This window comes from Ipomoea nil, unplaced genomic scaffold, assembly GCF_001879475.1.
Source record: "Ipomoea nil cultivar Tokyo-kokei standard unplaced genomic scaffold, Asagao_1.1 scaffold0418, whole genome shotgun sequence".
Lineage (NCBI taxonomy): Eukaryota > Viridiplantae > Streptophyta > Magnoliopsida > Solanales > Convolvulaceae > Ipomoea > Ipomoea nil.
This window is the reverse complement of record NW_017616846.1, coordinates 2,442,824-2,470,759: the sequence shown is the minus strand read 5'-3', so window position 1 is coordinate 2,470,759 and position 27,936 is coordinate 2,442,824. Positions and strand designations below refer to the sequence as shown.

At 33.6% G+C, this 27,936-nt stretch overlaps 4 protein-coding genes across 9 annotated transcripts; 2 read left to right on the top strand and 2 right to left on the bottom strand.

The window, feature by feature from the left end:
• Positions 1-39: 39 nt before the first annotated feature.
• LOC109172711 (D-2-hydroxyglutarate dehydrogenase, mitochondrial) lies at positions 40-19,217 on the bottom strand. Of its 3 annotated transcripts, XM_019321936.1 has the most exons (16): positions 19,001-19,217; positions 17,896-18,239; positions 17,706-17,807; positions 17,313-17,360; positions 17,057-17,127; positions 16,459-16,577; positions 16,165-16,260; positions 15,966-16,075; positions 15,390-15,470; positions 14,490-14,590; positions 13,868-13,976; positions 13,657-13,762; positions 13,367-13,452; positions 13,151-13,276; positions 12,640-12,736; positions 12,353-12,585 (listed from the first exon to the last, which is right to left on the bottom strand). In XM_019321936.1, the coding sequence occupies exons 1-15, from the start codon at positions 19,203-19,205 to the stop codon at positions 12,641-12,643; spliced, it is 1,800 nt and encodes a 599-aa protein (XP_019177481.1). In that variant the 5' UTR covers positions 19,206-19,217; the 3' UTR covers positions 12,353-12,585; position 12,640. The 3 variants fall into 3 exon arrangements, with proteins under 3 accessions (XP_019177482.1, XP_019177481.1, XP_019177480.1); XM_019321935.1 differs by having other exon boundaries at positions 12,353-12,736; XM_019321937.1 differs by lacking the exons at positions 12,353-12,585; positions 12,640-12,736; positions 13,151-13,276 and adding an exon at positions 40-50 and having other exon boundaries at positions 13,324-13,452.
• Positions 2,397-4,704, top strand: LOC109172713 (50S ribosomal protein L7/L12). 4 transcript variants are annotated; one of them, XM_019321941.1, is made up of 2 exons: positions 2,397-3,189; positions 4,176-4,292. In XM_019321941.1, the coding sequence occupies exon 1, from the start codon at positions 2,564-2,566 to the stop codon at positions 3,182-3,184; it is 621 nt and encodes a 206-aa protein (XP_019177486.1). In that variant the 5' UTR covers positions 2,397-2,563; the 3' UTR covers positions 3,185-3,189; positions 4,176-4,292. The 4 variants fall into 4 exon arrangements, with proteins under 4 accessions (XP_019177486.1, XP_019177487.1, XP_019177485.1 ...); XM_019321942.1 differs by lacking the exon at positions 4,176-4,292 and adding an exon at positions 3,359-4,007; XM_019321940.1 differs by having other exon boundaries at positions 2,398-3,189; positions 4,227-4,704.
• LOC109172714 (probable ubiquitin-conjugating enzyme E2 16) lies at positions 6,939-10,651 on the bottom strand. The gene is made up of 6 exons (XM_019321943.1): positions 10,521-10,651; positions 10,242-10,345; positions 9,995-10,097; positions 9,840-9,903; positions 7,736-7,824; positions 6,939-7,331 (listed from the first exon to the last, which is right to left on the bottom strand). The coding sequence occupies exons 1-6, from the start codon at positions 10,548-10,550 to the stop codon at positions 7,236-7,238; spliced, it is 486 nt and encodes a 161-aa protein (XP_019177488.1). The 5' UTR covers positions 10,551-10,651; the 3' UTR covers positions 6,939-7,235.
• Positions 19,218-20,766: 1,549 nt separating the features above from the next.
• On the top strand, positions 20,767-27,108 carry LOC109172764 (protein MICRORCHIDIA 2-like). The gene is made up of 17 exons (XM_019322024.1): positions 20,767-21,239; positions 21,544-21,618; positions 21,703-21,737; positions 22,789-22,867; positions 22,956-23,045; positions 23,182-23,257; positions 23,696-23,774; positions 23,923-24,051; positions 24,442-24,540; positions 25,201-25,308; positions 25,402-25,545; positions 25,744-25,836; positions 25,952-26,003; positions 26,099-26,210; positions 26,317-26,511; positions 26,600-26,642; positions 26,747-27,108. Exons 1-17 carry the CDS (start codon positions 20,972-20,974, stop codon positions 26,861-26,863), a joined length of 1,794 nt encoding a protein of 597 aa, XP_019177569.1. The 5' UTR covers positions 20,767-20,971; the 3' UTR covers positions 26,864-27,108.
• Positions 27,109-27,936: the final 828 nt, after the last annotated feature.

The window sequence follows — 27,936 nt, the reverse complement described above, 5'->3', positions numbered from 1 at the left end:
GAAAGAAAATAAAAGTGGAAATCACAATTCAACATATATAATTATATCACCTATTCGTGTTAATATTAATTCAATTCATTAGCCCGGAGCGTAGATGACCCTTTTGACAATAACAATTAATTTAATTCAAGCAAAAATTGATTGGTAATTTGGTATGTTCCATAAATTTGGATTTACTTGATATTTTTTCCTAAATTCGATTTCACTATACACACATTTTGGGTCATGCTTTCCAAATGTGTATTCCCTTATTGGATTCAATTTTTTTCTTTATTTCCTTATATAGTAATTAATTAATATATTTATTTTGCTTGATTTATTTCCTTATATTTCAAAAAAAAAAAAAAAAAGAAGTAGGATTTGTTTTCCCTTTTAATTTAGTTTTTTTTTTCCTTGTGTGTATTGATAGATAGATATATGTATATTTGTTAAAAAAAATTAGTGTCCTATTTTTTATTTTTTAAATTAATTCATTATACATATACTTGTGTATATTTAAGGATATTCTTGTATCGTATTTTCTGAATTTTTTAAATTCAATGTAATTTTAGTTCTACTGAATATTGTAATGTCTGATCTCACACCACAGATGAAGAATGCATGAAATAATTAGTGATAGTTTTTTTTTAAGTACTACTAACCCTATTACAATATAGTATATGTCCATAAATACTTTCTCAATCTATTGAAACATAAAGAGTCAATGAACATAAATATTTAATATATTAAAAATGACATATTAGTGATCCATTTTACGATTGCATCATGGTTAACGATTGAGGAAATTGTACATAACAGTGAATTGAAAAAAATTTGAGAATCAACCTTATTATTATAGGAGATTAGGAGAGATGCATCCGCGCATGTAGCTTAACTAGTCATAAAATTGAAATTTATAATCTACAATTCTAATAAGAGCCAATAATGTTAGGCCCTTAATTGGAACAAAAAAATGTCGGTCCTATTGTTTCTTAAAATGAATGGTTCATATTATACTATTGTTTCTTAAAATGAACCTATTGTTTCTTAAAATGAATGATTCATATTATACTATTGTTTCTTAAAATGAATGGTTTATATTATTTTTATTTTAGTATTTTTTTTATTGATTTTCCTTATTTGTCCTCTATTATATTATTTTCTTCCCTTAAATAACCTAAATTCCGTTAGCATAAACTTTAGTAACGGAATATTCCGTTAAGTATTTATTATTTTAACTTATACATTAATTTCTATAAGAAAAGTCTTAGTTTCGAACCACATCCCAATTAGAGTTGGCATAATTGTTAAACATATACTACGAATATGTTAAAATATATTTAAAATATATATAATATAAAATTTAACATAAACTTTGTTCAAATAATTAGTCTGACTAAATACATAACATTTAAAGTTAAGCATCAAAGATTATAAATCAAGAACTTTAAAAATCATTTGATCAAAAAAAAACTTAATATTCTTTTGATTATTTAGATCAGGAAAAAACTTAATATTTCAATTATACTTTTGCATTAATATTTTTTGTATGCATTTAAAAAAAAAAATCAATGATTGCATTATTGTTGATGAAAAGTATATACGCCACTTTATTACTCTTATTAAACTAAATAAATTAGTAGCTACAACAAAAAATAATACATATGCATTTAATTAATTTAGAATTAGATGTCTATAATGCCTTTATTTAAAAAAAAATTCATTATAAAAAATTTAAAAATAGATATAATTTCATTAATTATATTATCTTTATTTTCTACAATTCAAAGATTCATTACCTTCAAATTTATCAATTTATTATATTCATTGCATTGTCCATTGTCTTTTTTAGTTTTTTTAGTTTTTTTTTTTTTTTTTTTTTTTTTTTACATTATCTTGTAATTAAATATCAAAGTTATAATACAAAATACATTATATATATTTATTTACCAAATATTTTATACAAATATAATAAATATTAATATTTTGTTCAATACTTTCACATGATAACCTGTGACACACATCTCACAATGCATGAAACATGTAGGGAAAAACTACCATTACCAAATATCGATTAGAAAATTCAATAAATATTATCTTGCATTTATATATTTTGAATTACCGATTTAAATAAACAAATTCAATATTTATTTACATATGCATGAACATCTCCGATATAATATTGCGTTGGTATACTTTGAAATACTTATTTAAAAATAATCATTGGGCATTATCCCATTCGCGCAAAGCGCGTAAAAAAACTAGTAAGAAATTAAAAATTAATTTTCACCCGTGACAGTATATAACTCAACTAGTTACAGAAATAAAATTTATTGATAAGAGATTAAAGATTAGATTCCACATTTTCTCTAATTATCTTTTGCAATTAATTTCAGTAATTGTTTTGGTTAACTCGTAAGTTGTAACCTACTAAAACCTCTGCGGCTCACATTCACATTCACAGGCGGCCTAAACCCTTCAACTGCCACCGCCAAGCAGCCGTCCAGCCACCGCCTTTCTAAGCTTCCTCCGCCGCGCTTTTTATGAACCTCTTAAGTTAACATTTCATCGCATTTCTTGAAACATGAGGTGGTGTTTTTCCCGACTGGGTTCCCAATACCTCATTCGCCGCCGTTCCGAACAAGTTTTCCGGACCGGAAATCTGACCCGTCATTTCCACACCCTGCGATCTTCGCTCTCAAATTCCATTCTTTCGAGAACCCACTCCCTAATCGCCTCAAATTACACAACTTCAGCTCCGGAAACTAAGCCCATTCCATCGGGGGCAGTGTTGGGCATCGTTGATGAGATTTCCGGTCTCACGCTGCTGGAAGTCTCCGATTTGACGGAGATGCTGAGGAAGAAAATGGGGGTTGAGGAGATGCCGGTGATGACGATGATGATGCCCGGAATGGGTTTTAGTCCCGGAGGTTTGAAGGGCAAGGGAGGCGCCGGAGCTGGGTCCAAGGCGGAGGAGAAGGCGGAGAAGACGGTGTTCGATTTGAAGCTGGAGGGCGGGTTCGATTCTGGGGCGAAGATCAAGATTATCAAGGAGGTGAGATCTTTCACTGACCTTGGATTGAAAGAAGCCAAAGAATTGGTGGAGAAGGCTCCGGCAGTTTTGAAGAAGGGGGTTACTAAAGAGGAGGCTGAGAAGATCATCGAGAAGATGAAGGGGGTCGGTGCAAAAATCACCATGGAGTGAGCTAGGTAATTATTCACTCTTATGATTCATTCAATGTCATAAACTTATATTGTTTTGGTTAAAGAAAACAAATACTCCCCTCCAATATTCTGTTAAATTTTAGGAATGTAAAATTAAGGTTATTGCTTCAATATCAGATGGTTTGTTTGAAAAGCTTTCATCTTTTGCTTTAAGGTAATTGTCACAAAGCTTAACTGAAGCATTCTTTAGGATGGGCCATGAAAAGCTGTTTTGATAAAGAAAATATTGCTGTAATGGATGGATATGAGTATAGGACATGCCTGTTTTTCTCCTCCTTTACCCCCCAAAGTGTGCATTTGAAGAATGTAAAAATAAGATGCATATTGCAAGATTAGTGAGCTTGATCATCGGATATTTTTGTTTGGAAAGTGGTCATATTTTGTTTTAAAGGTAATACTCGCAGAGCTTAACTGTCAAACACTAAACGGGCTTTAGGATGATGGATCATGATTTATTGTTTTCGTTAAGGAAAATATTTCGTGTGATGGATGCATTCCCCACCCAATGTTCTGTTAGGATACATGTCACTACTTTAGTGAGCTTGAACAAGCTGTGATCTTTTGATGATTTTAAGGTAAATACTCACAAAACTTAGCTGAAGCACTCTGTAGGATGGGCCGCCATGATACATTGATATTTTTATATTATCCTTGGTTGTTATCCAATGAGGTTGACTCAATCTAAAATGTTATATATTTTAGTGTCAGTGTTTTGTAAACATTTTATTTTAAATCGCACTGATTAGGTTGATAAGTAAGCACAATCTGCCAAAGGTAGTGTAGAAATATGGGAAAGAAATATGAATGGCATTGGTTCTGTGTTCTTTGCAAAATTTGGATTAGCCTTTGCATATGATGTTGTATTAAGCATTATTATGGCATTTGCTGAAAAAGTTGTCTCATATGTTCTTTCTCAAGGCCATCTTTAACATGATTTAGCAACACTGCATTATTTTTAAATCTCTGTACAGTCCCTTGCACGAGTGAGATCAATGCTCAATTGGAAATTTTGTTTTCTTCAGGCGTAGTATCGTGATTCATATCTGTAAATTTGCTGATGAATTTGCCGGTAAGAACTTCCCTAGAGGTGCTGATACTTGTTCTTTGCATTTTATCCAGCATCTTCAACTGGAGCACAATGGTGTTATACAGATTGGCATTTGGTGGTGTTTCACTGAGAGAGTCGGACTACACTTACTGTGATCAAAGTCATCAAACCGAAGTTTTTGGTTTTAGTTTTACTGACCTAGAACTTACACCTTTCACTTCCTCTTCTTATATTTTCATTTATGAATAATGGAAACCACATTGAAGCTCTTTGGTTGGAGCATTACTGCCTTTCTGGTTATGGAAGTGGGGACTTATTCATTGTCATGACAGGATTGATGGAATATTCTGTGATTATCTGCAAGTCTGTAACCTGTATGATAGTGACATTTGATGGATTAAAGTAGTACTAGCAGCAGCAGCTTATACCACCATTTTATTTTCTTCTTCTCACTCTGTTGTTTCATCTTAAAATCTTAATCAATTGGTGGTGATGGTAAGAGCACCTCCATAATGAAGGGGCTTTTCTTTCCAAGGTATTTTATGGCCCCAAGAGCCAAATAGGATTTAAAACAATCTATAGAGCTATATGGACCATATTATGGACCATATTATCAAATAATGTACACTCAGTGCACAAATAATGCATTTTAGGAAAGTATATTAAAAATGTAAATTGTATTTAGGAAAGTATATTATTTGATTACTAAAAGTATAGTATTTTGTGTATAATGTATGTTCAGGACACAAATAATGTATTTTTAGTATATTAAAAATGTATTTTTTGTTATAGTCCATATAGCACTGTGTAGATTATGGTCCAACACAATAATTTGCAGACTTTTAAAAAAAAAAAAAAAAAGAGTGGTTGTAGATAGACAATCACTTTAAATTAATCATAAGTTTCACTCATTTTACTGTTAAAGCAAGCAAGACTTCTAAAACGACCATTTTTTGAAGGGTAAAAAAAGTTTCAATTTTAGTAAAAAAGATTTTCCCTTCTCTCTTCTCCAATATGACTATTGCAACGCGAGGTACTTTGCTACACATTTTCGAGGTTTGTAACACTACTCTAGAATTTTCTAGCACTTGTATCTAATAGTTTGTAGAATAATCTAGAGACGTGTACATAACACTAGAGGATGTAGAGATACTTAGAATATTCTACAATCCTAAAAAATCTTCTTAGTTGTGTAAGATTATTGGAGGATTCTAAAAACAAATCTTAACTGTATGATCAAATAAAACTCCATCATCCATTAAGGATGTGGAATGGATATAAATACCCCAATTGGGGCTCATTTGTAATCAACCCCTAGAATCCAAGCAAGTTAAGTGCCCACCGTCCATTAAGGAGGTGGAATGGATATAAATACCCGTCTTGGGATTCATTTGTAATCAACTTCTAGAATCCAAGCAAGTTAGTGCCCACCATCCATTGAGGTGGAATGAGTATAAATATCCCTCTTGGAATTCATTTGTAATCAATTTCTAGAATCCAAGCAAGTTCAAGTGCCACCATCCATTAAAAAGGTGGAATAAGTATATAAATGAGTCCGCGACACTATGCCCTCTTTCTTCAATATCCATGTATCTTCAAGAATCTGAATTATTTTTTTATGCCCGCATGGGTAGCTCAACTGGTCATAGAGGTGAAACTTTGGAATAATGACCAGGGATTCTTGCGCAACCTTTTGGAATAATAATGAATTATTTTTTAATGGAAAAATGACACTTTTTCCCCCTGAGTTATATACTTATAGCACTTTTCCCCCCTGAATTATTTAAGTGGCTCTTTTCCCCCTAAAATGTTAAATGGACATATTTACCCTTAAAATAAATATTTAAAATAAATATTTCATTTATTTTTCTTCTCCAACAAATTATTACTATAATTTGGTTCAAACCAAACAGATATTATAGCAACCAAACCAAAATATTCCAATTACAATTTAGAATCAAAATGCGATATTTAGAGTTTATTAAAATCGCAAATCGAAATGGCCAGTTCATGTTCCGAACTGAAAAAATAAAATACATTTAGTGTTGAATTTAGACTATTTTAAAATAAAAAATAAAATAAAATTTAAAATAAAGACGGTTCAAAATCACGAACCGGATCTGAAACCGCCGGTTCACGGTTCATGATCCAGTTTTTTTGGTTCATAAATTTAATAAATTGAAATCTAAATATTGGATTCTAGATCTGAATCATAACCGGAAACTTTTAATTCGATTGCTAGTGTCCGGTTCAGTTCGAACCGAACCGTGGTCATTGCTACATATATACAATAATTTGTTGGAGAAGTAAAATAAATAAAATATTTACTTTAAGGGTAGAAATGTCAATTTAATATATCAGGGGAAAAAAACCACCACTTTTAAAATAATTGAGGGAGCTAATGTGCTTACATAAATAATTGAGGGGGAAAAAGTGCTATAAGTATATAACTTAGGGAGAAAAAGTGCCATTTTCCCTTTTTTAATTTAACAATTACAAAGGCATTTATTTTAATTTTTAATTTTACCAATTTTTAAACTACATAGATTAAATTTGAATAGGATGACTTTGGAAAAGTGTGACCCACTTCCGAAGCTATATAGCAGAATGGTATTTTTTTGATTAGGCACGAAGATATATAGCTGAATGAGTGAGAATTTTCTTGATTAGACACCAACCGAAGCTATATTGCAGAATGAGAATTTTCTTGATTAGACACAAATCAGAAAATAACAATTTCAACAAGAGTGAAGTTGTAGAACATACATAAGGTTGGTTCACACAGCAGAAACGGGAAAGGTACAACTTGTCTCCATTTACATACATCAGACAGCAATAGGTGAATCTGCACCAGATAGTGGTTTGTTTGTTGACAACAATGGACTTCCACAATTTTTTCTGATTCTGATTCTGATTTGAAATATGGTAAAGCAGCTAAGCTATATCCTTGACGAGATGAATCAAACGACACTGACACTTGTTGCTACACTTTATCATCATGAAACCACCACCTCGTTTCCTTGGGTGATCGGCCATTTTTACAATTCCTTACATACCGATCATTATCTTCCGGGCGTTGCTGCACAAGTTGAAAATAGCTATAATTTCTTTGCGAGTTTTGAAAGAATAAAGAATAGGGGCAAGAAGTTAGCTAATGATACAAACTTGTAACCACAAGGTCACGAGTTCGAATCCTAGCCTCCTCCTTGATTTGAGCCTGTCAACTATGGACAACCTAGGATGGTTTACCTCCATGTGGTCTTTTGCCGGCTAGGGTCACAAGGCGGGATTTACCTAGTGCACACCCTCAGGTAGTGGCGGCAGGTTTCCCCCATCACCCAAAAAAAAGAAGTTGAAATGCAATTTTCAGGGGATATGTGTCAAATTTTTCCATTCTTCTCTAAGATGTATTTGATATGCCAATCTGAATTCTGAAAGGTCTTCTCATGAAAAAAAAAAAAGACAATTGATGAATAGCATTACCTTCACAGTAGAGCTAGATAGCATGGACAGAATGCTGATGCAAATAGAACTAACAGTCATCGCAGGGGACCATGAGTCGTACAAAATATCTGAAAGACACAAAGAAGCAGTCATCAACTTGCTACTCTTAGATATGTGCATTTATAAACAGCAGTATAGATACTTGGCAATGAATATGCAAGTCGGAAAAAAAAAACATCATTAAACTTTTGATTTCTTGACTACAAAGTTAAATTTTGCTTTTGGTCCCTGTGGTTGTGGATGGAGTGGTCCCCCAACTACAGAAAACTGAACAAAAAAATCCTGCAACATATCAATGGAAGGACACCGTTCCATTCCAATAGTTGGGGACTAAATCTGGATTTCTACTTAAAATTGAGGGACCATAAGTGGAATTAGTTATTGAACTAATATATAGCTAAGTTTTGAATCTTTCACTCAAGAACCCAAATGTCAACTTTGGATGTAAATTTAATGCTTTTGTTATTAAGATTCAATCAATAAAACTTCCCAACTCAACAAAATGGAACATGTGACATAAAGTCACACTGGATTTTATAAAGAGCAGAAACCAAGTATTTTATTGCTTAGAGTCATCTATGTTCCAAATTTCAAGGTAAATCTGCTCTGCAGCTTGTTTAGTGGTACTTTAAACCAGCACATGACTATCATGAAAAGGCCTCCCTTTTGCAAAGTATTATAGTCTCACTATCGATGTCTTTGAAGTTCATACAATTGTCTCAGTTCTTTGACAGAAGCCAGAAACAGTCAAAACAGAGCTCTGTTTTTTTTTAATAGAAATATTTCTTAGAAAACCCCTTCAATTTGAACATGATAATGACAGATAAGTTAAATAGAACACAACTTGAGCACATGAAACATATTTGGAAGATAAAGACAGCAGGTGAAATTGCTATAAATGACAAATAAACAATACAAGAACAAAAACTGAACCAAGATGAGGATGGAACTATTTCTAAATTAAGATATCAATATAAAGCTTGGCATGCGACAGGTGTGGATAGTTATAACTCACTTGGTCCTAAAGTGGTCTTACAGGAACCCCATTCAAATCGCTAGTTTCACACTTGAGAAGCCTACCCCATCATTACTCTGAATCCAATGGACAGAGCAAATTTGACATCAAGAATATTGCTCATTTCACTAATTCACAGAAATTTGCAGGTAATAGTAACTACTTGGAACTCAAGAGTAATGCGTGTGCTATATAAATACTCAATTGAGATTCCACATCATTTCAAAATATGGATCTGTATAAAAGGCTTACGCATCTTAATATTAATTAATGTTCCCTTCATTATTAACTCAGAAAAAGAAGAGGACACAGCCATGGTTGGAACTATATCATTTGAAATTCATGTTGAGAACTAATTCATTCTTCCATTGAAGTCCTTAGCAATCCTGTAGTTTGATAGACGTAAACAGCAATCTCGACCTAATTCCAGAAATATTTTGATTTGCAACATAGATTGCTCAGCTTGGGTTAAGGAAAACACAGAATGGATTTGAGGTCTCATGTTAGTAAACAAGTAAACAACAAAACTAGTCAGGACCTCAAATAGACAATGAGTTTTCCCATAGAATCATTTAAATACTTTGCTTTATCTTCAAAGCAGACAAGACAGGCATGCTGCACAACAACAACAAAGAAGAACATGGCTTTTGAAGCTAGGACAAGCCTTCATAAACAATCTGAGGCAGCATGTAAGATGTTAGCAGCTAGAGTTTTTGCCATATTTGTCCCTCATATTTCCTACGTTGATAGTTTAACTCACAATTTAAAATTTTCCTAGTGGAGAACTGATTCCAAAATTTCCCATAGTCCTCTGTCACTCATGACAGCAAAGGCCAACAGAAAGCCACAACACACATCCATCACATGTGGATATTAGTTAAAATGTAAAAATTACCATTCCAATTGATCGGCCCCAATAGTTCCAAAAGTTCCCAGTATAGGTCCCCATTGTTCCCAAAGTTTCCCCAGTCAGTCAACTTTCCCAAAGTTCAAGTCTTTATATGCAGATAGTCAGATACCTAACAGTCCACAAACCTGTTCCGTGCATGTGTATATACAAAGATTTACCTAAACAAATATGGCCATTGCTGTAGATATGTGGGTGCAGTGGAGCTGGAGACAAAAATATCACCTGCAACATCCAATGAAGACGCTTTATAATCACAACTACTTTACCCAAGCATTTTTAGAATGTCAAAAATGAAATAATATGGCAAGTCCACCTGAGGAGCTTCCATAGGGTAATGCTCAGGAAAATCTACTTGAAGCTGATACGTCTCATTGGCATACAGAGTACCAGGAGCTCCATTCACTTCAACCACCCACCTTTTTGTAAAAAACACAAAATTCACCCAAATTGATTACCCCATTAATTTCGCGGATATAATTTAAATTCGTTAATAGGAAAAATAAAACCTCCAAAAATTGAATACTTATTAATTTTTTTCTTATCATTTTTTTAAGGCGGACCTTTGAAGATTATCAGTGACCTTGTGTTTGAAACCTGAGGGTGGATTGACCTGCCACTCCGCCAGCTCTTTCTGGAGTCTGTTAGAAGCTATCTTGCTCAAGGTCTGTGATCATTCAATTCAGTTTCAGTACATACGAACATATATTCAATCGGAATTCAATAATAAATTCCAGAAACAATCGAATCCAGAACGAGTAATTTACATATATAGACAATCATCAAACATACATATTTATATATACGCTTATAGAGAGAGAGAGAGAGGGAGAGAGAGAGACCTTGCGCGAGGAAGTGGCGGAGCTGGTCATGGCTGGGGGCGCCGTGTTGACGACGACGACGTCGTTGATGAAGCAGAAAGGTGGAAGAGAAATATATGAATTTGTCGTGCCTTCATATAGTATATGAGAGTAAAACAATTTTTTATCGTTTATTTTTTCATTCTATTATGAAATATAATACGACTATATGAGTAAAGAAAAGAATAACAATAGAAAGCAAGCAATTAATTTATTCTCATAATAATAATAATGTATTTATATAGGCTATATAAGGATGATAGAAATAATTTACAAATGACACTCAAAAGTGGAAAACCCACCAGCTTCTTTGGAACAATATTAAGATATAAATATCAACCAAACGCATTCATGATTTGCATCATAAATTGTCAAAATTTTTACATTGATAAATTCGATTCCATTTGTGGCTGTCTATTGACCTTATTGATTAGAAGTTTGAACCGGAACCTAAGCTGATTTACTTCGTTGTAATTTTTTGCCGATTAGAGTCACACGATGATATTTATTCAAAAAACTCTTGAGTAGTGGTTGCGAATTTTTTCCGTGAATCAAAGAAGTATATCTTGCTAATAAATTAACAACAAAAGAAATATCAAGACGTATTTTGTCAAGATACATTAATGCTCCAATGACAATAAGATGTGGTACTTATGGACCAATAATTTATTCATTTTTCTTACGATGCTTAAAAATATTCGAGTTTTTCGACGGGTAACCAAATAAATTCTCAATAATTTTATGAATCATAATGGATTCAAGATGGCCTAACCAGTCATGTCAATCCCTAACGGGGCGTTTGATTGAATAGAGTGAATTAGGTGAGAATGAAATTGTAATTTCATGGGAGATGGGGCGTTTGATTGAATAGAGTAAATTAGGTAAGAATGAAATTGTAATTTCATGGGAGATGAATAATGTGATAATAAAGTGATAATTTAAAAGTTCTCTTTCCCGACTTATTCTAAACTAGGCATAACCTGATGTTTACATATACCAGAGTTTCTCACTGTGCAGATGCTATTCATAACACTGAGCAGAAGAAAAGGAACTTGCAGTAAGAAATTGTTTTAGGAAGGAATATCTTATCCACCAAGTCAAATTCCATCAAATATGCACGATTAGCATACTCTTGTTTATAATCACAAGTATTGCATATATTCTTAATACATCAAAATTTCCCATGTCAGAAACCAAGACTATCTTTTTTTTTTTTTTTTTGTTTATTATTTATAGATGGATGTTCTGAAAGCTAACAATTTTGTAGACAAAAGACCATGTTTGGTAACATAGTTAACTTATCAGTCAATTTTGACACTTATTTGACCACTATTAGTTGTTTGACTTGGTTAAACATTCAATAAATCAATAATATAAGTGTTTGATTAATTAACTTTTGTAATAGCTTATTGCTCCAAAATGCTAAATTCAAAAAGCTATTCAAAGCAACTTTTTCGATTAGCTTTTTGAGAAAGTCATTTTGCATGTAATCAGCTATAGCTAACAACTAATTTACCAAACATCTTTTTACAATCCGCTAATGCTATCTACTAGTCAAACCAACTAACCCAATCAGCTAACAGCTAACAACTATTTACCAAACACCCCCAAATTCAACGAGTGGAACATTTGGTAGTATAACTAGGTGAGTGCTACATAACAAGCAAGAAAGAAGCACAGAATAGAGGATATCAGTTTAAAATAACAAGCTATGAGGCTTGAATTGCCTGTAAATTAACTGTCATGAGTAAATAGTGGAATGCATAATTTTGAAAGGGCAAGGCAAAGCTACACATGTAGGAAGAAAAACAAGGTACAAAGCAGGATAGATTCATAGTTTATTTAATATATTCATCTGTCAATACACAAATGAAGGTTTTCCGGAAGATTAACATGGATGTATGTGCAATATGGAACCTTTTAATATAAACCGCACCTCTGAAAGGCGAGTGTTCCCAAGATGCATAAATTAATCCTGCCAGCTTTGCCTTGGTGAAAGACCATAGCGCTCGTTACATCAGTATTGGAGGTGATTCTACTTGGTAATCTAGTCTAGTGATACATGTATTTAATCAGACTTTATGGGTTGAGTTAGTAGAACCTCACTGTTGAATGGAAAAGGAAGATGGCAGAACTTTATATGGATTGAGAATTCCATTAGGGTCAAGCAACCTCTTGACAGAAGCCATTAGTTGCACCTGGAAAAACATGAAGGATGTGTCATCAAAAGGATAATTATAGAAGGAAAGATTGGCATATTTTGCTTCCTTTATAAAGAAATATAGATCCACATGGTCACAACTTTATGTTTCTAGAACTTCATCCAAAAGATGTAGATATATCCACTGGACCACAACAAAGATGTAGATATATCCACTGGGCATATGCATCACTAACTTGGGCAGTATGTACTTTATTTTTCTTTGGGGATTCATTCTGTCATATAAGAAAGTCAATACCGAATAAAGTGTTTTACTACTTAGAAAAATGAAATTGTACCCTGTGAGTGAAATTTACAAGGATGCTCCCCACTCTCCCAGACAGAATTCTCAGGTGGAAACATCACTTGTAGCAATGACAAATATGAAAACATGCATGTATATTGGTCTTACAGTTTCAGGAGACTTGCTGTAATAGATTTTATTGGCCTTCATCAGTCCAAGCCCATGTTCAGCACTGATGCTTCCATGATGCTTAGATGTCCACTCATAAACAAAAGGTTCGATTTGTGATAAAAGCTGTAACAAGATAAGTTTGTCTTATTTGGTAAGTGAACATTCAGTACTAATGATGACCTACTAATCAATAAAGCAAGGCATGAGTATTACATTATCATCATATTGTGGTGCAGATATATTTAGATGCAAGTTTCCATCCCCAAGGTGACCATATGCTACTACTTTAGCTTTAGCATCTGCAAATTTTGTACCATGTCAGGATTAAGTATAATTCTTGATGTTGAAATTCAACACTTACAGATGATATGATAATGGACCAAAGCTAGGGAACTATTGTATAACAATTAACCAGTGAGTCGATATTCCAGTCAACATTGCCCTCACATTGAAAGTATGTATCTTTTAACATCATGCTACGATTTTGACAATGAATTAATTACCTAGACGCGTTCGCATTTCCTCAACTAGATCATACATCTTTTCAACAGGTATTGACAAATCATATTTGTATACAGCTCCTGCTTTCATCAAAGCTTCAGGTATACCCTATGGTAATACATTTTCAAGTTACAAGGCTAGTAAATTACCAAAATTGGTGAAAGAAGCAAAGAACAATGCACTATACATAAGTGTAGAGTAAATAGGAAGCACCTCGCGAATATGCCAACATGATGATGCTTGATTTATATCTTGTGCAACAACTCCATCAGTTATCAAGCCAGTTTCCATTGAATGCAGCAGGAAGGCCTCCAATCTCTCCCTAGAAACCAATGCAAGTCCAAGAGACAGAAACATTTCATTTAGAATGCTCTGAAGTAATTTAAGAAGAATAGACAGAAATATGAAATAATCAGACTTATCAAATGCTGAGTACCACCAATTATAGAAGAAAAGCATCAAGTCTACAATATAAAAAAGAAAGTGCAGAAAACAAGACACTGAGCCACCTAGATATAATGCCACAAGAATCCAATTTGGTATAGAGGTGTATATAAATGAGATAAAAAGAATTATGTAACCAAAAGTAAATGACACACCTATCATGCTATTATTATTCTCATGGTAGCTGAAGGAAACAAAACAGTTCCTCAAATTATCATGGACTCATAATTTAAGGAAACACATAGAAGATACTTTAAACTCATTGCAATAATAACAGAAAAATAACCGTGGAAATATAATGAGCTATTAAAGTAACTAACAGAGAATTGGCTTAATAGAAACAAAAGAACCAACTAGAGCACATCAAGTAAGAAGGTTAGAATAAAGTTACTTGTCATAAGTTTCATTACTCCCCGTTGTCTCTATCAGGACATAGAAGTTGGGTATAGAGGATGGTAATGGATTACGAACACCTTCTAAATGTTTCAGAACCTGATGCAAATAACACAATAGATAGGGCTAAATTAAGCCATTCCATGATGTCCTGTATTACATGTTCATGTCATTGGCAAGAAAACACAAAAGAAAAGAACAAAGAGAAGTAGTTGGAATTTGGAAAAGGAAAATTCTATCACTTGGAATTCATTTTCCTGGAGCACTAGAACTGCTGAAATGTTGTATATATAAACCATCAAGGAATTTATTGATTACTTAAATTTAATCAAAGAAACAAACAAAAAAATATATAACACTGCATATTTAATCAAAGAACATTACATTTTAAAGCTCTAAACTAAGCTGTGTACGACTGGAATTTTGATTCCCTAAGTATCACCTTTATTATTTTCTCCAATTCATTGGCCTAAATTTTCCAGCAGAGACTACTGTACAATAAAAAAAATTCGGTTCTTGGAATGACAAAAGTGTGGATAAAATCCAGCAAATATATAGATAGCATTTATAAGGAAATTCCTGAAAATATTTATCCAACTGCATAATGGTATCTTGAGGCAGGGACAATATGGAAAGAGAAAAGAGGATAAAGTGTACAAAGTGCACCAAGAAAAGGTATCCTTATTATTGATCCTCCCAGTAATGAATAGGTTAACCATTTCCTAACGAACGAAGTGTGTAAATTATGGGTAAAAAGAGATCTATAAGGCCACAATAAGGGGAAAAGGGTTTCATACTTCAACCATGGGAAAAGAGCAAGAATTGGTTCACCACACTTGTTGATATAAAAACCACTCTTGGGTCATGAGAATGCACATGTACATCACAGAAAGCTCACCAGATCCATTGCATTGGCATCCAAGAATTCAAATGCAGAAAGAATTTCCCCAAGCTTCGTTTTTGCTTCCAACAAGAGTTTCTATGATGAGGAGCACCAATAAAAGGACAAAATAAGTAAATAAGGCAGTAACTCATCTAAAACGTCATGCCCTATATAACCTAAAAATATGATAAATGTAGAAAATAGTGCAGTTCATTTAATTCAAGTCTCAAAGTAGTTGCAATAAGAAAAATGTCATAATTTTCATGTCTAATTCAAACAGATAGATCTAGAACTGAAATCACTAGGACCACATAACATTAAGTTGCAAGCAATATCTAATGCTGAATCCGAATCACTCAAAAGCAGATGTTTATTTTTGAAAAATAAAATAATTGAGAATGAATGTTGTTGCAGGATAGTCATATGGAATCCATGCTTACAGTTCAACCAAACAGTTAAAGTATGACATATCAACAAAGGGCAATCATCTCTTGAAAGTGATATCAAACAGATCCAAACACAAAAAAGAAAATGATATATAAATTTTAAATTACTTAGTGAATTGAATTTCAGATAGATATCTCTTATTACCTGGCAGCTAGCATAATCGTTGCAAGCAAGAAAACATAAATTTACTGAAGACAACTTCGGAGGAGTAAGTATGGAAACCTTTGTTATGATCCCAAGGGATCCTTCGCTTCCTAAACCACATGCAAGAATAAAACATTACATTTTAGAGCATAAACAAAACCTTGAAATGAAAGAGGATATAACATTTAAGTCTGTTCACCTATAAATAAATGCTTCAAGTCATATCCAGTATTATCTTTTCGTAAAGTCCCAAGCATGTCAAGCACAGTGCCATTTGCTAAAACAGCTTCAACACCTGAAGATTAAATAAAGATGAAGTAATTTAAACATGTGGAAAGACAAGATTAATCTATGCACCGGCTTGTAGAATCACATCTTGCATAAACTGTTTACATGAGAGACTAATATGTATGTAACATTCAAGGCTATAACTTTAATGTGTAAGTTCACTTAACTGAGGCACTGAGCACATCAAAATAGGCCTGGAACTCACCAAGAACATTCCCATGGAGTGAACCATATCGGAGAAGTCGCAATCCACCAGCATTAGTCGAGACATTTCCACCAATTTGACAGCTTCCTTTAGCCCCTAGATCTAGTGGCATAATAAACCTAGCAGATGACAGAGCTCACATTCACATTTGTACCAAGATGAAAAGTAATTAAACAAGATCTCATCCAACACCATAAAACAAACTGTAAAACCTTCTGCTATATAAGAAGACGAACTTAAGGACAGGCTATGGACTATGGAATATTAAATCCAACAAACTAGTACAATGGTAAGGAACATAAGCACTTAAGCTATGTTCTGCATAATAAAATCTTTAGAGTGCTTGGCAAGGTATTTTCTCATAGAGGTCATACTGTTCCTAAGATGAATTGATTTGTGTAATAATCACAAAATTCAACTTATCATAATCTGGAAAGCAGAGTAACGGTGTTGGAGCACACCAAGAGGTTTATTCAAAGAGGTAGGGGATGGACAACTGGACAACAGACACATTAGTTGTATAAGTAGGATGATAGAAAAACAACACACACTAGAATTCCATAAGCTATCAATCTTAAGCCCTGTTAGAGTAAATTACCTTTGGTTATCCAGGAAAGAAATCAGGTTTTCCAAAATGCAGCCTGCTTCACATACCAGTATACCACTAACCTGCAAAGGTCACTAGTAGTAATCAGGTCCTTCACTAGTAGGAAAAAGACAACCAAATATGTAGAAGGTGGAGACGTTAATTACACAAAATCATGACCATCCCAGAAGAAACTGGTCCTTTCTTAACGTATCAAACTATCAATGACAAGAAAGAGGGAAAGTAGTGAATGAAAATTTTGGTTTACCTTGTCAAATGAAATTATTTTATTCATTGAACCAAGATTGATAATCACCTGTAAGGTTTTCAACATTAAAAAGTTAGGATTTTTCAAGAAAAATAAAATATTCCAACTAGAAATGTTTTTTGTTTTTTTAAATTAAATTATAAATGACACTTCTTTTAATATTTTAATTATAGCATATTTCAGGTTTAATTAAGTGAGAGAAAATCGGACAAAGATATGAGGGAGTATAATTTAGCAAGCCATCATCATATTGCCTCATAATAACTAATGCCCATTCGCAAATAGACCTTTATGTGAAATTATAATTTGCTAATCCAGCATGGATGCTCCTACGTCCATTCACATGGGTGCACTCTCAAGAGTTATTTTACAGAAAGCAAAAAAGATTCTTACCTCATCAAAAACAGGAACACTCCCTCCCACAAGACCTGTATTTCCACCTTGAGGAACAACAGCAAGGCATCTGGAATTGCAATGTTTAAGAATCTGAGATACCTGTACATGTCCATGACAAGTAATAAAGCTAGAAATGTAGATATCTGCCATTCAGGAAGTAACTAAAGCTTAGTGAAAGAAAGTCAACCTCCTCTGTACTTCTAGGTTGGAGCATAAGCTTACTTGCACCCTTGTATTTTCGCATCCAGTCCATGTTTACAGCATTAAGAGTGTCCTCATCTTCAACCACACCTCTTTCACCTAATATCTTCTTGAAATAGCTAATATCATCTGGGTTGATTGTTGAAAATTTTGGGTTCCTCTGGATCACAGTGGACTCTGAAGAAAAACGTCTAGAGTGGGCACTCCCACTGTTCCAACAGTTTGTACTAAGGGAAGATACTGAATGACAAAGTGTATGAATGTTTTCTTGGTAATTCGCAACATAAGGATTTAGTGATCTACATGTTTTGTCAAAATGATATATGCAACCTGTAACCCAGCAAAGAAAGGATATAGTTAAGGCATTAAGCAACATATGAGGTAAATTGTATCTAAATATTCCTATTCGGTAAAATGGTACATTTTTAGTCTCTCAATTGTGGCTGTTGTGAAAATGTAGTCCTTCAATTATTTGTGGTGTAGATTTAATCCTTAAGTTCTTACAATCTTACTGAAGTAGCTTTTGGTCCTTGAAATTAGGGTTTTGTTAAAACTTTAAGGACCAAAATTTCCATTTTACTAAGAACTTAGGACTAAATCTGTACTGCAAATACCATATGGACTAAATCTATAGTTCTATACCATAACTACAACTGATGGAATAAAAGCATCTTTTCCATTAAATATTTTGGGTTAAACAAAACAGCAAAGTGATTGCCTCTTGTTTCCAACAAAGAAATTTGCTAACAAAATACAGCTTCGTCTCCACATACTATTACTTTCTGAGTCAGTTCATCACCAAGTGCCCGGAGAGGCAGAATGTAATCAATAATTCTCCGCTCAGACGCATCGTTAAACTCTGCCTCTATAATTTATTTATTTTTAATGTGTAAATAAAATCTCTCCCTACAAATTTACAGTTATCTACTGCATTAACTCTGTAAAATGATAACTATTCCAGTGATAATAATTAGATAAATGACTCTGCTGTCGGATTTAACAAACAACGATAAAATAGTACAAGCTTCTACCATATACATGCGATTATCTTTTGTTCCAGTCTTCCAGTAAGCATTTCATGGGAGCCGTACCTGAAGCTCGGCAGCGAGTAGAATTGAGGTAATTAGGGCTTGATCGACGATCAAATAGTTTCTTCGAGCAGTAATTCAGTAGGCGAGTGGTAGCTCTCCAGTTCTCCATGCTCTGAACCCTTCTTCCTGCCAATCTGATCAGAGAAAGCTGTATGGAAGCTGGGATGAGGAGATAGTTTCTTAGACGCTTAAGCAACTGCTCCATTCAATTTTTAAAATAAATTATCATTTTTAAAATAACTAAACAAAACCTTTAAGTTGCCAAGTATCTTGTGCTGGCATTCTGTAACCTCTTTAAAAGTATGTTTAAACAGTTATTACAATGTAACAGAGTCAAGCGATCGAAAAAACAAAATGTTTAACTTATCATTTTTTATTTTCAAAAAAAAAAAAGTTATCAATTTTTGAAATTATAGCTCAGACTTTCTTCAAATTTAAAAGGGGAAAAATTATTTCATACCAATAAGGATATAATTTTATGATATAAAAAAAAAAATGTAAGTCTTGTTTAAGAAATGTTTAATTACTAAAAATGTTATGATTGAACGGTATAATTATGATTCTCCCAATTTGAAAATATAATATAGTTAATAGTATTCAATAAATAGGATAACAACACTATTTATCAAATGATTACCTCTCTTAACACTTTTTTTTTTTTTTTTTTTACATATGTACTATTTTAAATTTTAAATATTATTGTTGCAAACTGAATTATTTGACATATTATATTTAATTTATACGTGATTTATTAAACTCTAAAATATTCATTATATTCTTTTTAATGTTTGTATATAACAAATATATATTATAAATTTAAAAAATATAAGAAAACGTAAACAAATCAAACATTTTAATTCATTTTCTAAATAATTTAATTGTTATTTTATATGTGATAGGGGATATCATAATCTCATATGCCTTCAGACTTGCTCGATATATACGTTAGGGTCGAGATGTACATTTTCTGAGTGCAACTTACTACAATGAATATTTTTTAACCCGAATTCAATAAGAAGATAGTTTATTCGAGGAATGGTTTGCCTTATGCTTTACGTCCTGCGCCCTTGGATCAAATTATTGACCTTGCATGCTCGGGAATGACATCATTAGCACTACAAACAAGCACCATTAGCTTAGTCTGATCATATCATTAATAACACATACGTCATCGACCTCGTTGCACGTGGCAGGACACATGGCTAACATGCTGAGCTTCCAACGTGTGCCAATTCCAACCTGTTATATAAGGCGCATTTAATGTATTGATGAATAACTTCTGGGTCTTTACTCATAATGCATACCAGCTCGAGAACGCCTGACCTATTGTTGAATTACTCGAGCCCTTAGGCATACACTGTGTGCTATACCACAATGTCTTTACCACATCAATAAGGTAACGTCAAACTTGTTAATTAATTTTTTCTTGAAAAGTTATTCTCATAAGATGAATTTATTTATCCAAATTTTAATTGATAGGAAAATACTAAACAATGATATAAAAGATAATGATATTGGTGAATAAATATGCAACTTTGCACCCCGCAACTAGCTTAAATGGTACTATGGTATATCACTCGACCAAAATTAAACACTCCAGAGTACGTGTACGAGTTCGATTTTAAATAAAAATACCATTAAATATAAAAGATTAATTTTTAAAATTACAAAAGTCGTTAAAAATAACAAAAAGGAGATGAATTATTAATTAATAGTATACTACTCCGAATTTATTACTAAAAAAAAAGTCGATTACGTTTTGGTCTCTTTGAATCAAAGCGCCATTAACACAGCATACGCCACACCCAGAAGAAGAATATTTCGAGTTTTACAAGTGATTTTAAATACTTAGCAGGGAAATTACACTCCCTCTCCTCATTAATCCCAGAAACCTCCAGTTTGGTAAAGGAAAAGCGTTATTCGGAGCTAAACCCTAACAACAGGCTCACTGTCAAATGTGATTCTATTACAATGGCACCTAAACGGAACAAGGTTCCCATTGATGTTGTTGAAATCGATAGCAGCGACGACGAAGGCAGTCCCGGCACCAATGCTGCCGGAAAAAGCAGCGCCCGGGATGTAATGACTACTGTCAAAAATCCACAAAGCAAACCACCTGGTGTTCATGGCGCTGGACCAGTTGCTCCTCCTGCTCAGAATCATCGGCAACTGGAGTCTCGGAGTTTCTGGAAGGCGGGGAATTATGAAGTCGCCTCCACTAGAGCAGTAGCTATTGAAGGTTGATTTTTCCTTCTTTATCGCATTTTCCTTCAAATTTAGAACTCACTAACAATTTTGTGTTTTAAAAGGTCAATACTTAGAAAACTGAAAACCCTCTAGTATGGTATACACGAAAATACATAGATACATGTATGCGCAGGTGCATGAGCCAAATTAGTTTAGCATTATAATCTTATGAGCTTGTAGCCTTAAGGTCCTATAATATTGTTACTAGGCAACATAGAGAAAAAGGAAAACATGCCACTATATATATATTTTTAAATTTGTTATGAATAACCCATTCTCTGCTGGGTAAATTGCAGGTGAGCTAGAGCATGCACGTGTACATCCAAAGTTTTTACATTCTAATGCCACTTCTCACAAATGGGCATTTGGAGGTGAGTTGTCTGGTCTAAATTCGGACAGTCATTAGCAGATTAATATCTACACATACTGACATTTGAATCATGTTGTCATTGCAGCGATTGCTGAACTATTGGATAATGCTGTGGATGAGGTAGTCACCATCTCATACACTCATCTTTGTGTTTTGTGTGTTCACTTGCAAAAAGTTAGTTGGCACAAAGGTTTCATGATTTCTGCCATAACTTTCAAACTGCCTACGTTTGCAATTAACAATTCTATTGAATTTACTTAGTGATTTAATTGGACTTCAAATGATAGGATAGAAGTATAGAACACATACTTGGATACTTCAAAGTTGTTTTAGAAATCACTACATCCTTGACAAATTTATGTGCTCATTTTCACAGTTCGCAGTGTCCAATTTTACATTGGGATCTAATTGAAGGATAAAACAGTAGAATGAAATTCTTTTCCTGGTTTTTTGTTGTCATTGTTTAGATCTTCTGTAATTGACAGTTGCCTGAATTTTACCCCCTTTGCATCTATATATTATTGATCAATTTCGAAGTCAATGTCTTTCTTTGTTCATTCTGTTTGTCAAATCAACTATTCTCTGGTATTTAGGACGGCCTTTAGAATCTTAAATTAGACTCAGTGATTATTCGTTGAAATTTAGAAGCATGATGTGTGCCAATTTATTTTATTTTTTATTTTTTCTAAAACAAGATTCTTTTTATCTTTTGAAGCTAATTCCATGGATAAATTGGATTAAGGTTGCTCAAAACTTGGTTTCACTAATTGTGGGATGTGATCAATGTTCATGTGAATACATTACAGAGTTAATGTGCATACTATAGTAAGGTCTTTCTAAGAATTATGTGTAAGAGAAAACTATTTATTACCTTGCAGTTAGTAAAACATTTATCTGTGTATTTGATGTATTTGATTTGATCTTAGCTTTGTAAAATTTGCTCATGTGCCAAAGTATTTCCCCTATTAGTTTTGCATTCACTGTTGTGCTACTTCCCTTATCATACCGATGTCTAGTCTTAGAAATGATTAAGGAAAACTACACAATTTTCTTGGTTGTAATTGAACTAGCAATGCTATTTTGATATTTGCACTTATGCAGTGCAGTAGATCTGCTGTGGCCTCTAATATCATTTAGACTTGTATCACTTTGTTGTCTGTGCTCTATACAGATAAACAATGGTGCAACTTTCGTGAAGGTTGATAGAATATATAACATGAGGGATAACTCTCCTGCCTTACTGTTTCATGGTGTGTTACTTTCCCCATTGTTTCATAGTTTCTAACTTGTAGTAATCAGATTGGTAGCCACTGACAAATTCTTTAAATCTCTATGCAGATGATGGTGGTGGGATGGATCCAGGACGTCTTCGAAAATGCATGAGTTTGGGCTACTCATCAAAGACATCCAACACAACAATTGGACAATGTAAGTAACCAAATATAGAGTATTTGGAATTACAACCTGGGGAGGGTCTTAATTATTATCAGACTCTTTAGTTTCAGTGCAGTAACTTATTATGGCTAGAAATTTTTTTGATTTATTATACCTCTCCCTTTCCTAGATGGTAATGGATTCAAGACAAGTACCATGCGATTAGGTGCTGATGTGATTGTTTTTACTCGGGCATCTAAAGCAGGGTATTTTTCTCACTCTTCACTTTTCTTTCTCGTGCAAGTTCTGTTAAACTTTTTGCTATGTACATTACACCTGGCGCCAGTGCTCTCCAAACTGTCATTTACACTTCACCTAAATCTGTATTTGTATATTGTATCCTTGAGGGATGGGAGATGACTTTATGAGCGTCATGAAAGAGAAAGATGATGTCTTGTCTGACTTCTTTCCTCGTGAAACATAGTAGTATGCACTTGAAATTTCAATAGTTGAAACCTTCATTTAACTTAAATTACTTGAAAAAGGGCCAGACTGAATATTTTAAGTATTTCTAATTACTTGTTAATGCCTAATGAATAATTTTGACTGATACTTCTTTATATGAAGCTTAATTTTGTGCATGAAAATTGTGATTCTTAAATTTTGTGTATATTTGACATTATTTGCAAACATTTTCCCTTTAGCCAAGCAACCCAAAGCATTGGTCTTCTATCCTACACGTTTCTGCGCAGAACTGGACAGGACGATGTCATTGTTCCAATGGTAAATCCTGTCATTTTACCTTGTTAAAGTCTTCAAAAATGATGTTTAGTTGTGTGGGTGCATAACAGAATGAGAGTGCTGAAATTTTGCATATCCCTATGAAGTATACCAAATCTCATTTCTCATTCTAATTGAAATTCTATTTCAGATTGATTTTGATATCTCCAGTCATTGGGCAGAGCCAATTATTAATACATCCCAGGATGATTGGTCTACTAACTTGAAAACCATCATTGAATGGTCTCCATTTGCATCAAAGGAAGACCTCATGCAACAGGTTTGTTTGATAATAGGAAATATTTATTACTTGCTTTAACATTGTGAAATATGAGGTGCTTTTTGAACAGTGGTTCTATGCAATTTTTGTTGATTGGTACTTTTCTTGAAATGAAACAGAAACAATTTTACTTGGTTAAGTACCCCGTAAAATAAGTTTAGTCAGGCTGGCTACTCCTTTATGTGGCTGTTCTTCATTGCTGTTGCTTTTCCCTTGTATCCAAATTCCAAAACAAAAATATTTTCAGTCCAACAAATTGGCACATACTTGGGGCACTATCTACTAATTAAGAGTAACTGTTCAAAGCGGCTGCATTATTTTGGACTTTCTATTTGTGTTTTTTTTTGTTTGAAATTTACTGTTTCTGGTTATTTTCTCCATCTATAACAGTTCGAAGATATTGGCTCTCATGGAACAAAGGTTATAATATTCAATCTATGGCTGAATGATGAAGGCATTTATGAATTGAGTTTTGATGATGATGATGAGGTATTTCCTTTTCTGTATAATAGTTGGCTTTACCTTTGTTATTCACATAACATGTATCCTTAATGACAAATCGAGAAGTAAGAATTTTGGTTGTTTTTACTTTTTGTCCTTAGTTATCAAGCGTATTGCTGTGGTAGACTATGAAAACCCTTACCTTCATTATCTACTTCTTTTTCTTGATGGATTTGGAATATTATATTCATAATTTGATGCTTTTAAGGTTTGATAAATGTAATAATCCTTTCCAGAGGAATGAAATACATTTTTTGTACATTGGAAATGGCTGTTGAAGTTAGATTAGGGTTACCAAAGTGAACTTAGAAAATCCCTTCAAAATTCAATAAGTTGGATGTGTCTTACATTTGTGAACAGATGTTAGATATTTATTTCTTAAATTGTTCTAAATACCATTGCAGTTGTAAGATATGCTAAAACAATGAACATATTTGTCTCTCCACCTTTTTTTTTTTTATAATGTCTTTGGTAGTTCATTTCGTTTTAAATTCACCTTTCCTTTTTCTGTTGGAAAATTTCCGGTGTTAAATGTCTTGTTTCTAGCTTTCTATTATTCATAATATATAATGTGGCATTTCTTCTTTTTGTTTCATTTTCTTCATGGTGTTTGCTTACAAATAAATTTTTCTTTACTCGGAAACATAGGATATAAAGTTGAGAGATGAAGCTAATCATGGAAGTGCCTCTAAAACATTCAAGAAAGTAGCTGAATTGCAATCCCATATTTCCTACCGCATGCGCTATTCATTGAGGGTAACCAGTTAAATTTGTGTCAACTATACATTACGGAGTACTAAATAGTGCTTGCCTAGTGTATTTCAATGATTATAACTTGGTTCTTCTCAGGCATACGCATCAATATTATACCTCAGAAAATTTAAAAATTTTAGCATCTTATTAAGAGGCAAGCCTGTGGAGCAGTATAACATTGGTGATGATTTGAAATACTCAAAAACAATATCCTACAAGCCACAGCTTATTGGGAAAGAGGTATATCATCCGTTAGATAGCTATATTGTTGTGTGGTTTTACAAATTTGAAGCATGTATATTCTATGATAGTGAGTAATTATGACACTTAAATTTTACTATTATATGAGTTGTTAACCCAGCCAATTAATAGATCTTGCTAACACTGATCAGAGTAGTAAGAATTATTGGCTTTAAATGCTCTTTACTTCCCTGGTAGATCACTGTGGAAACAACGATTGGCTTCATTCAAGAAGCACCGGCCCTTGGAGTTTCTGGATTCAATATCTATCACAAAAATCGTCTAATCAGGGTATGTTTGCAGTTTTCAATAGAAAAATCTTCTTTTGAAAGAATAGAAATTGGTCAGATGTAGTTACACTTCATGGATCTAAGTATTGATTTAATCAATATATTCTGGATTTCAGCCGTATTGGAAAGTCACTGCAGATGGTTCTTCAAGAGGAAATGGTGTTGTTGGTATGCCAATGAATTATCTTCCCCTATTGCCTACACCGTACTGTTAATGATTTCTCCTTATTCTGTGGTTATCTACTTATTTACAAAATCTTCAGGAGTGTTGGAAGCAAATTTTATAGAACCTGCACATGACAAACAGGATTTTGAGAGATCTACGAGTTTTTACAGATTGGAGATGAGGCTAAAGCAAATGATAATGGAATACTGGTGCGTATTTTTGTGCTTGTGTATAACACTCAATTAAACACAAGAATCCATGTCTCTTCAACATAAGTTCAGTCTTAACCTCTTGCACTTGGACTTCCTGATGCAGGAAAGTTTGTTGTCACCTGGTAGGACACAGACCCCCAGGTAGAAGTGTGCCGGGAGAAGCTACTGCCCAACCACAAGTTAAAGTTGTCAATACACAAATGCCGTTGCCAACTGCTGAACGTCAGCCAGTCACCAGTCTTGTGGATGAAAGATCGATCGATCAGATATCCGAAGAGAACATCCAGCTCTTTATGAAGTAAATATTGCATCTTATGCTTTATTTCTGAACTGTTAAGCCATCATTTTTTTACACGAGGTCACTATAACGGAGTTTAATTCTACAGATGCGAGGAGTATATACAGAAGGAAAATGAATTGAAGAAAATGGTAAGTAACCTTACCCTCTCATCCTTGGTTTTGTGTTTCAATCTGTGATTTAATTACTCGAAGAATACTTTCTAAGTTCATCTTATGCTGCGAGGATGTAATAGATCGGGGAAATGGAGACAGAGCTGGAGGAAACTAAAAAGAAATGTGCTGTTATTTCTTCACGCCTGGAAACACGGAAGAAGTTAAAGGCTATGAGTGAAGTGCAAAATGTTAAATGAAGCTACTTTCTGATTACTGATGAATGTATATGATATAGTTATACGGTGATGGATTTGCTTGCAGGCTTGACAGCATTCTGCCTTTCATGTTTTTGTTTGCATCTTAGAGGAGTGTAAATTAACGAATTAAAATCCTCATGACTATAACTGAATTATGAGCCCCCCTTGCCCCTTGGAATGGCTTGCTTCTGGAAATGTTATTTGCAGAATAGAAAATTGAATGATATGGCAGAATAGGTTTATTTTTTAAAAAAAATTATTTTGCTTTTTCGCAAATTCCTGTTAATTACCTTCTATGATTCCGGCCTCTAACAGGGTTATCAAAGTTGAACCTTCTATGATTCCGGCCTCCAACAGGGTTATCAAAGTCGAACCTTCTATGATTCCGGCCTCCGACAGGGTTATCAAAGTCGAACCTTCTATGATTCCGGCCTCCATTGTTGATGAATCGGGTCCGATCAACACGATTATTGAAGTCCAACATATGGGTCAAATTTTTTTGAAGGTCAATCTAGCTCTTCCAGACCTTGAGAAATTGAAAGCTGAAGTCAAAGCTGAAGTCTTGAGAAGAATGCCGCAGTTAGAAGATATGCTCCTTAAGTTCTTCTATAAGGATTATGTGATGAAGACTTACAAATGTGCTTCGAAGAGACACCCAATCAAATAGTTAGATTGTTACTGGTGGCAATTTATTAGAAACAATAATGTATGAATGTTTACTCATGAGAATTAATCAGTGATTTGTTGTTGGTATGATTTGATTTGCTGATAAAATGTTTGGAAACGTATGCTCTTTTGTTTATTTTGAATTTCTTTATTTTACTCGGATGAAAGGAAAACGAAAACGTTGGATAATCTTAGTGGATCTTAGTGGTTGATTAGTTGCTTTAATTAGTTTCAATAGGGGTTTAGTGCATGAAAGTAAAAGAATGGATTCATATCGGGGGCATCTCAAAGAAATTGATGAGATTGTTGATTTAGTAACTTCAAAGTTATAAGAACGAGTCTCTCCGAGAGTGGCTTATTAAGCTTCTTAGTTTGAGCTTAGTCAGCTATGGGTTACTCCTAATGAT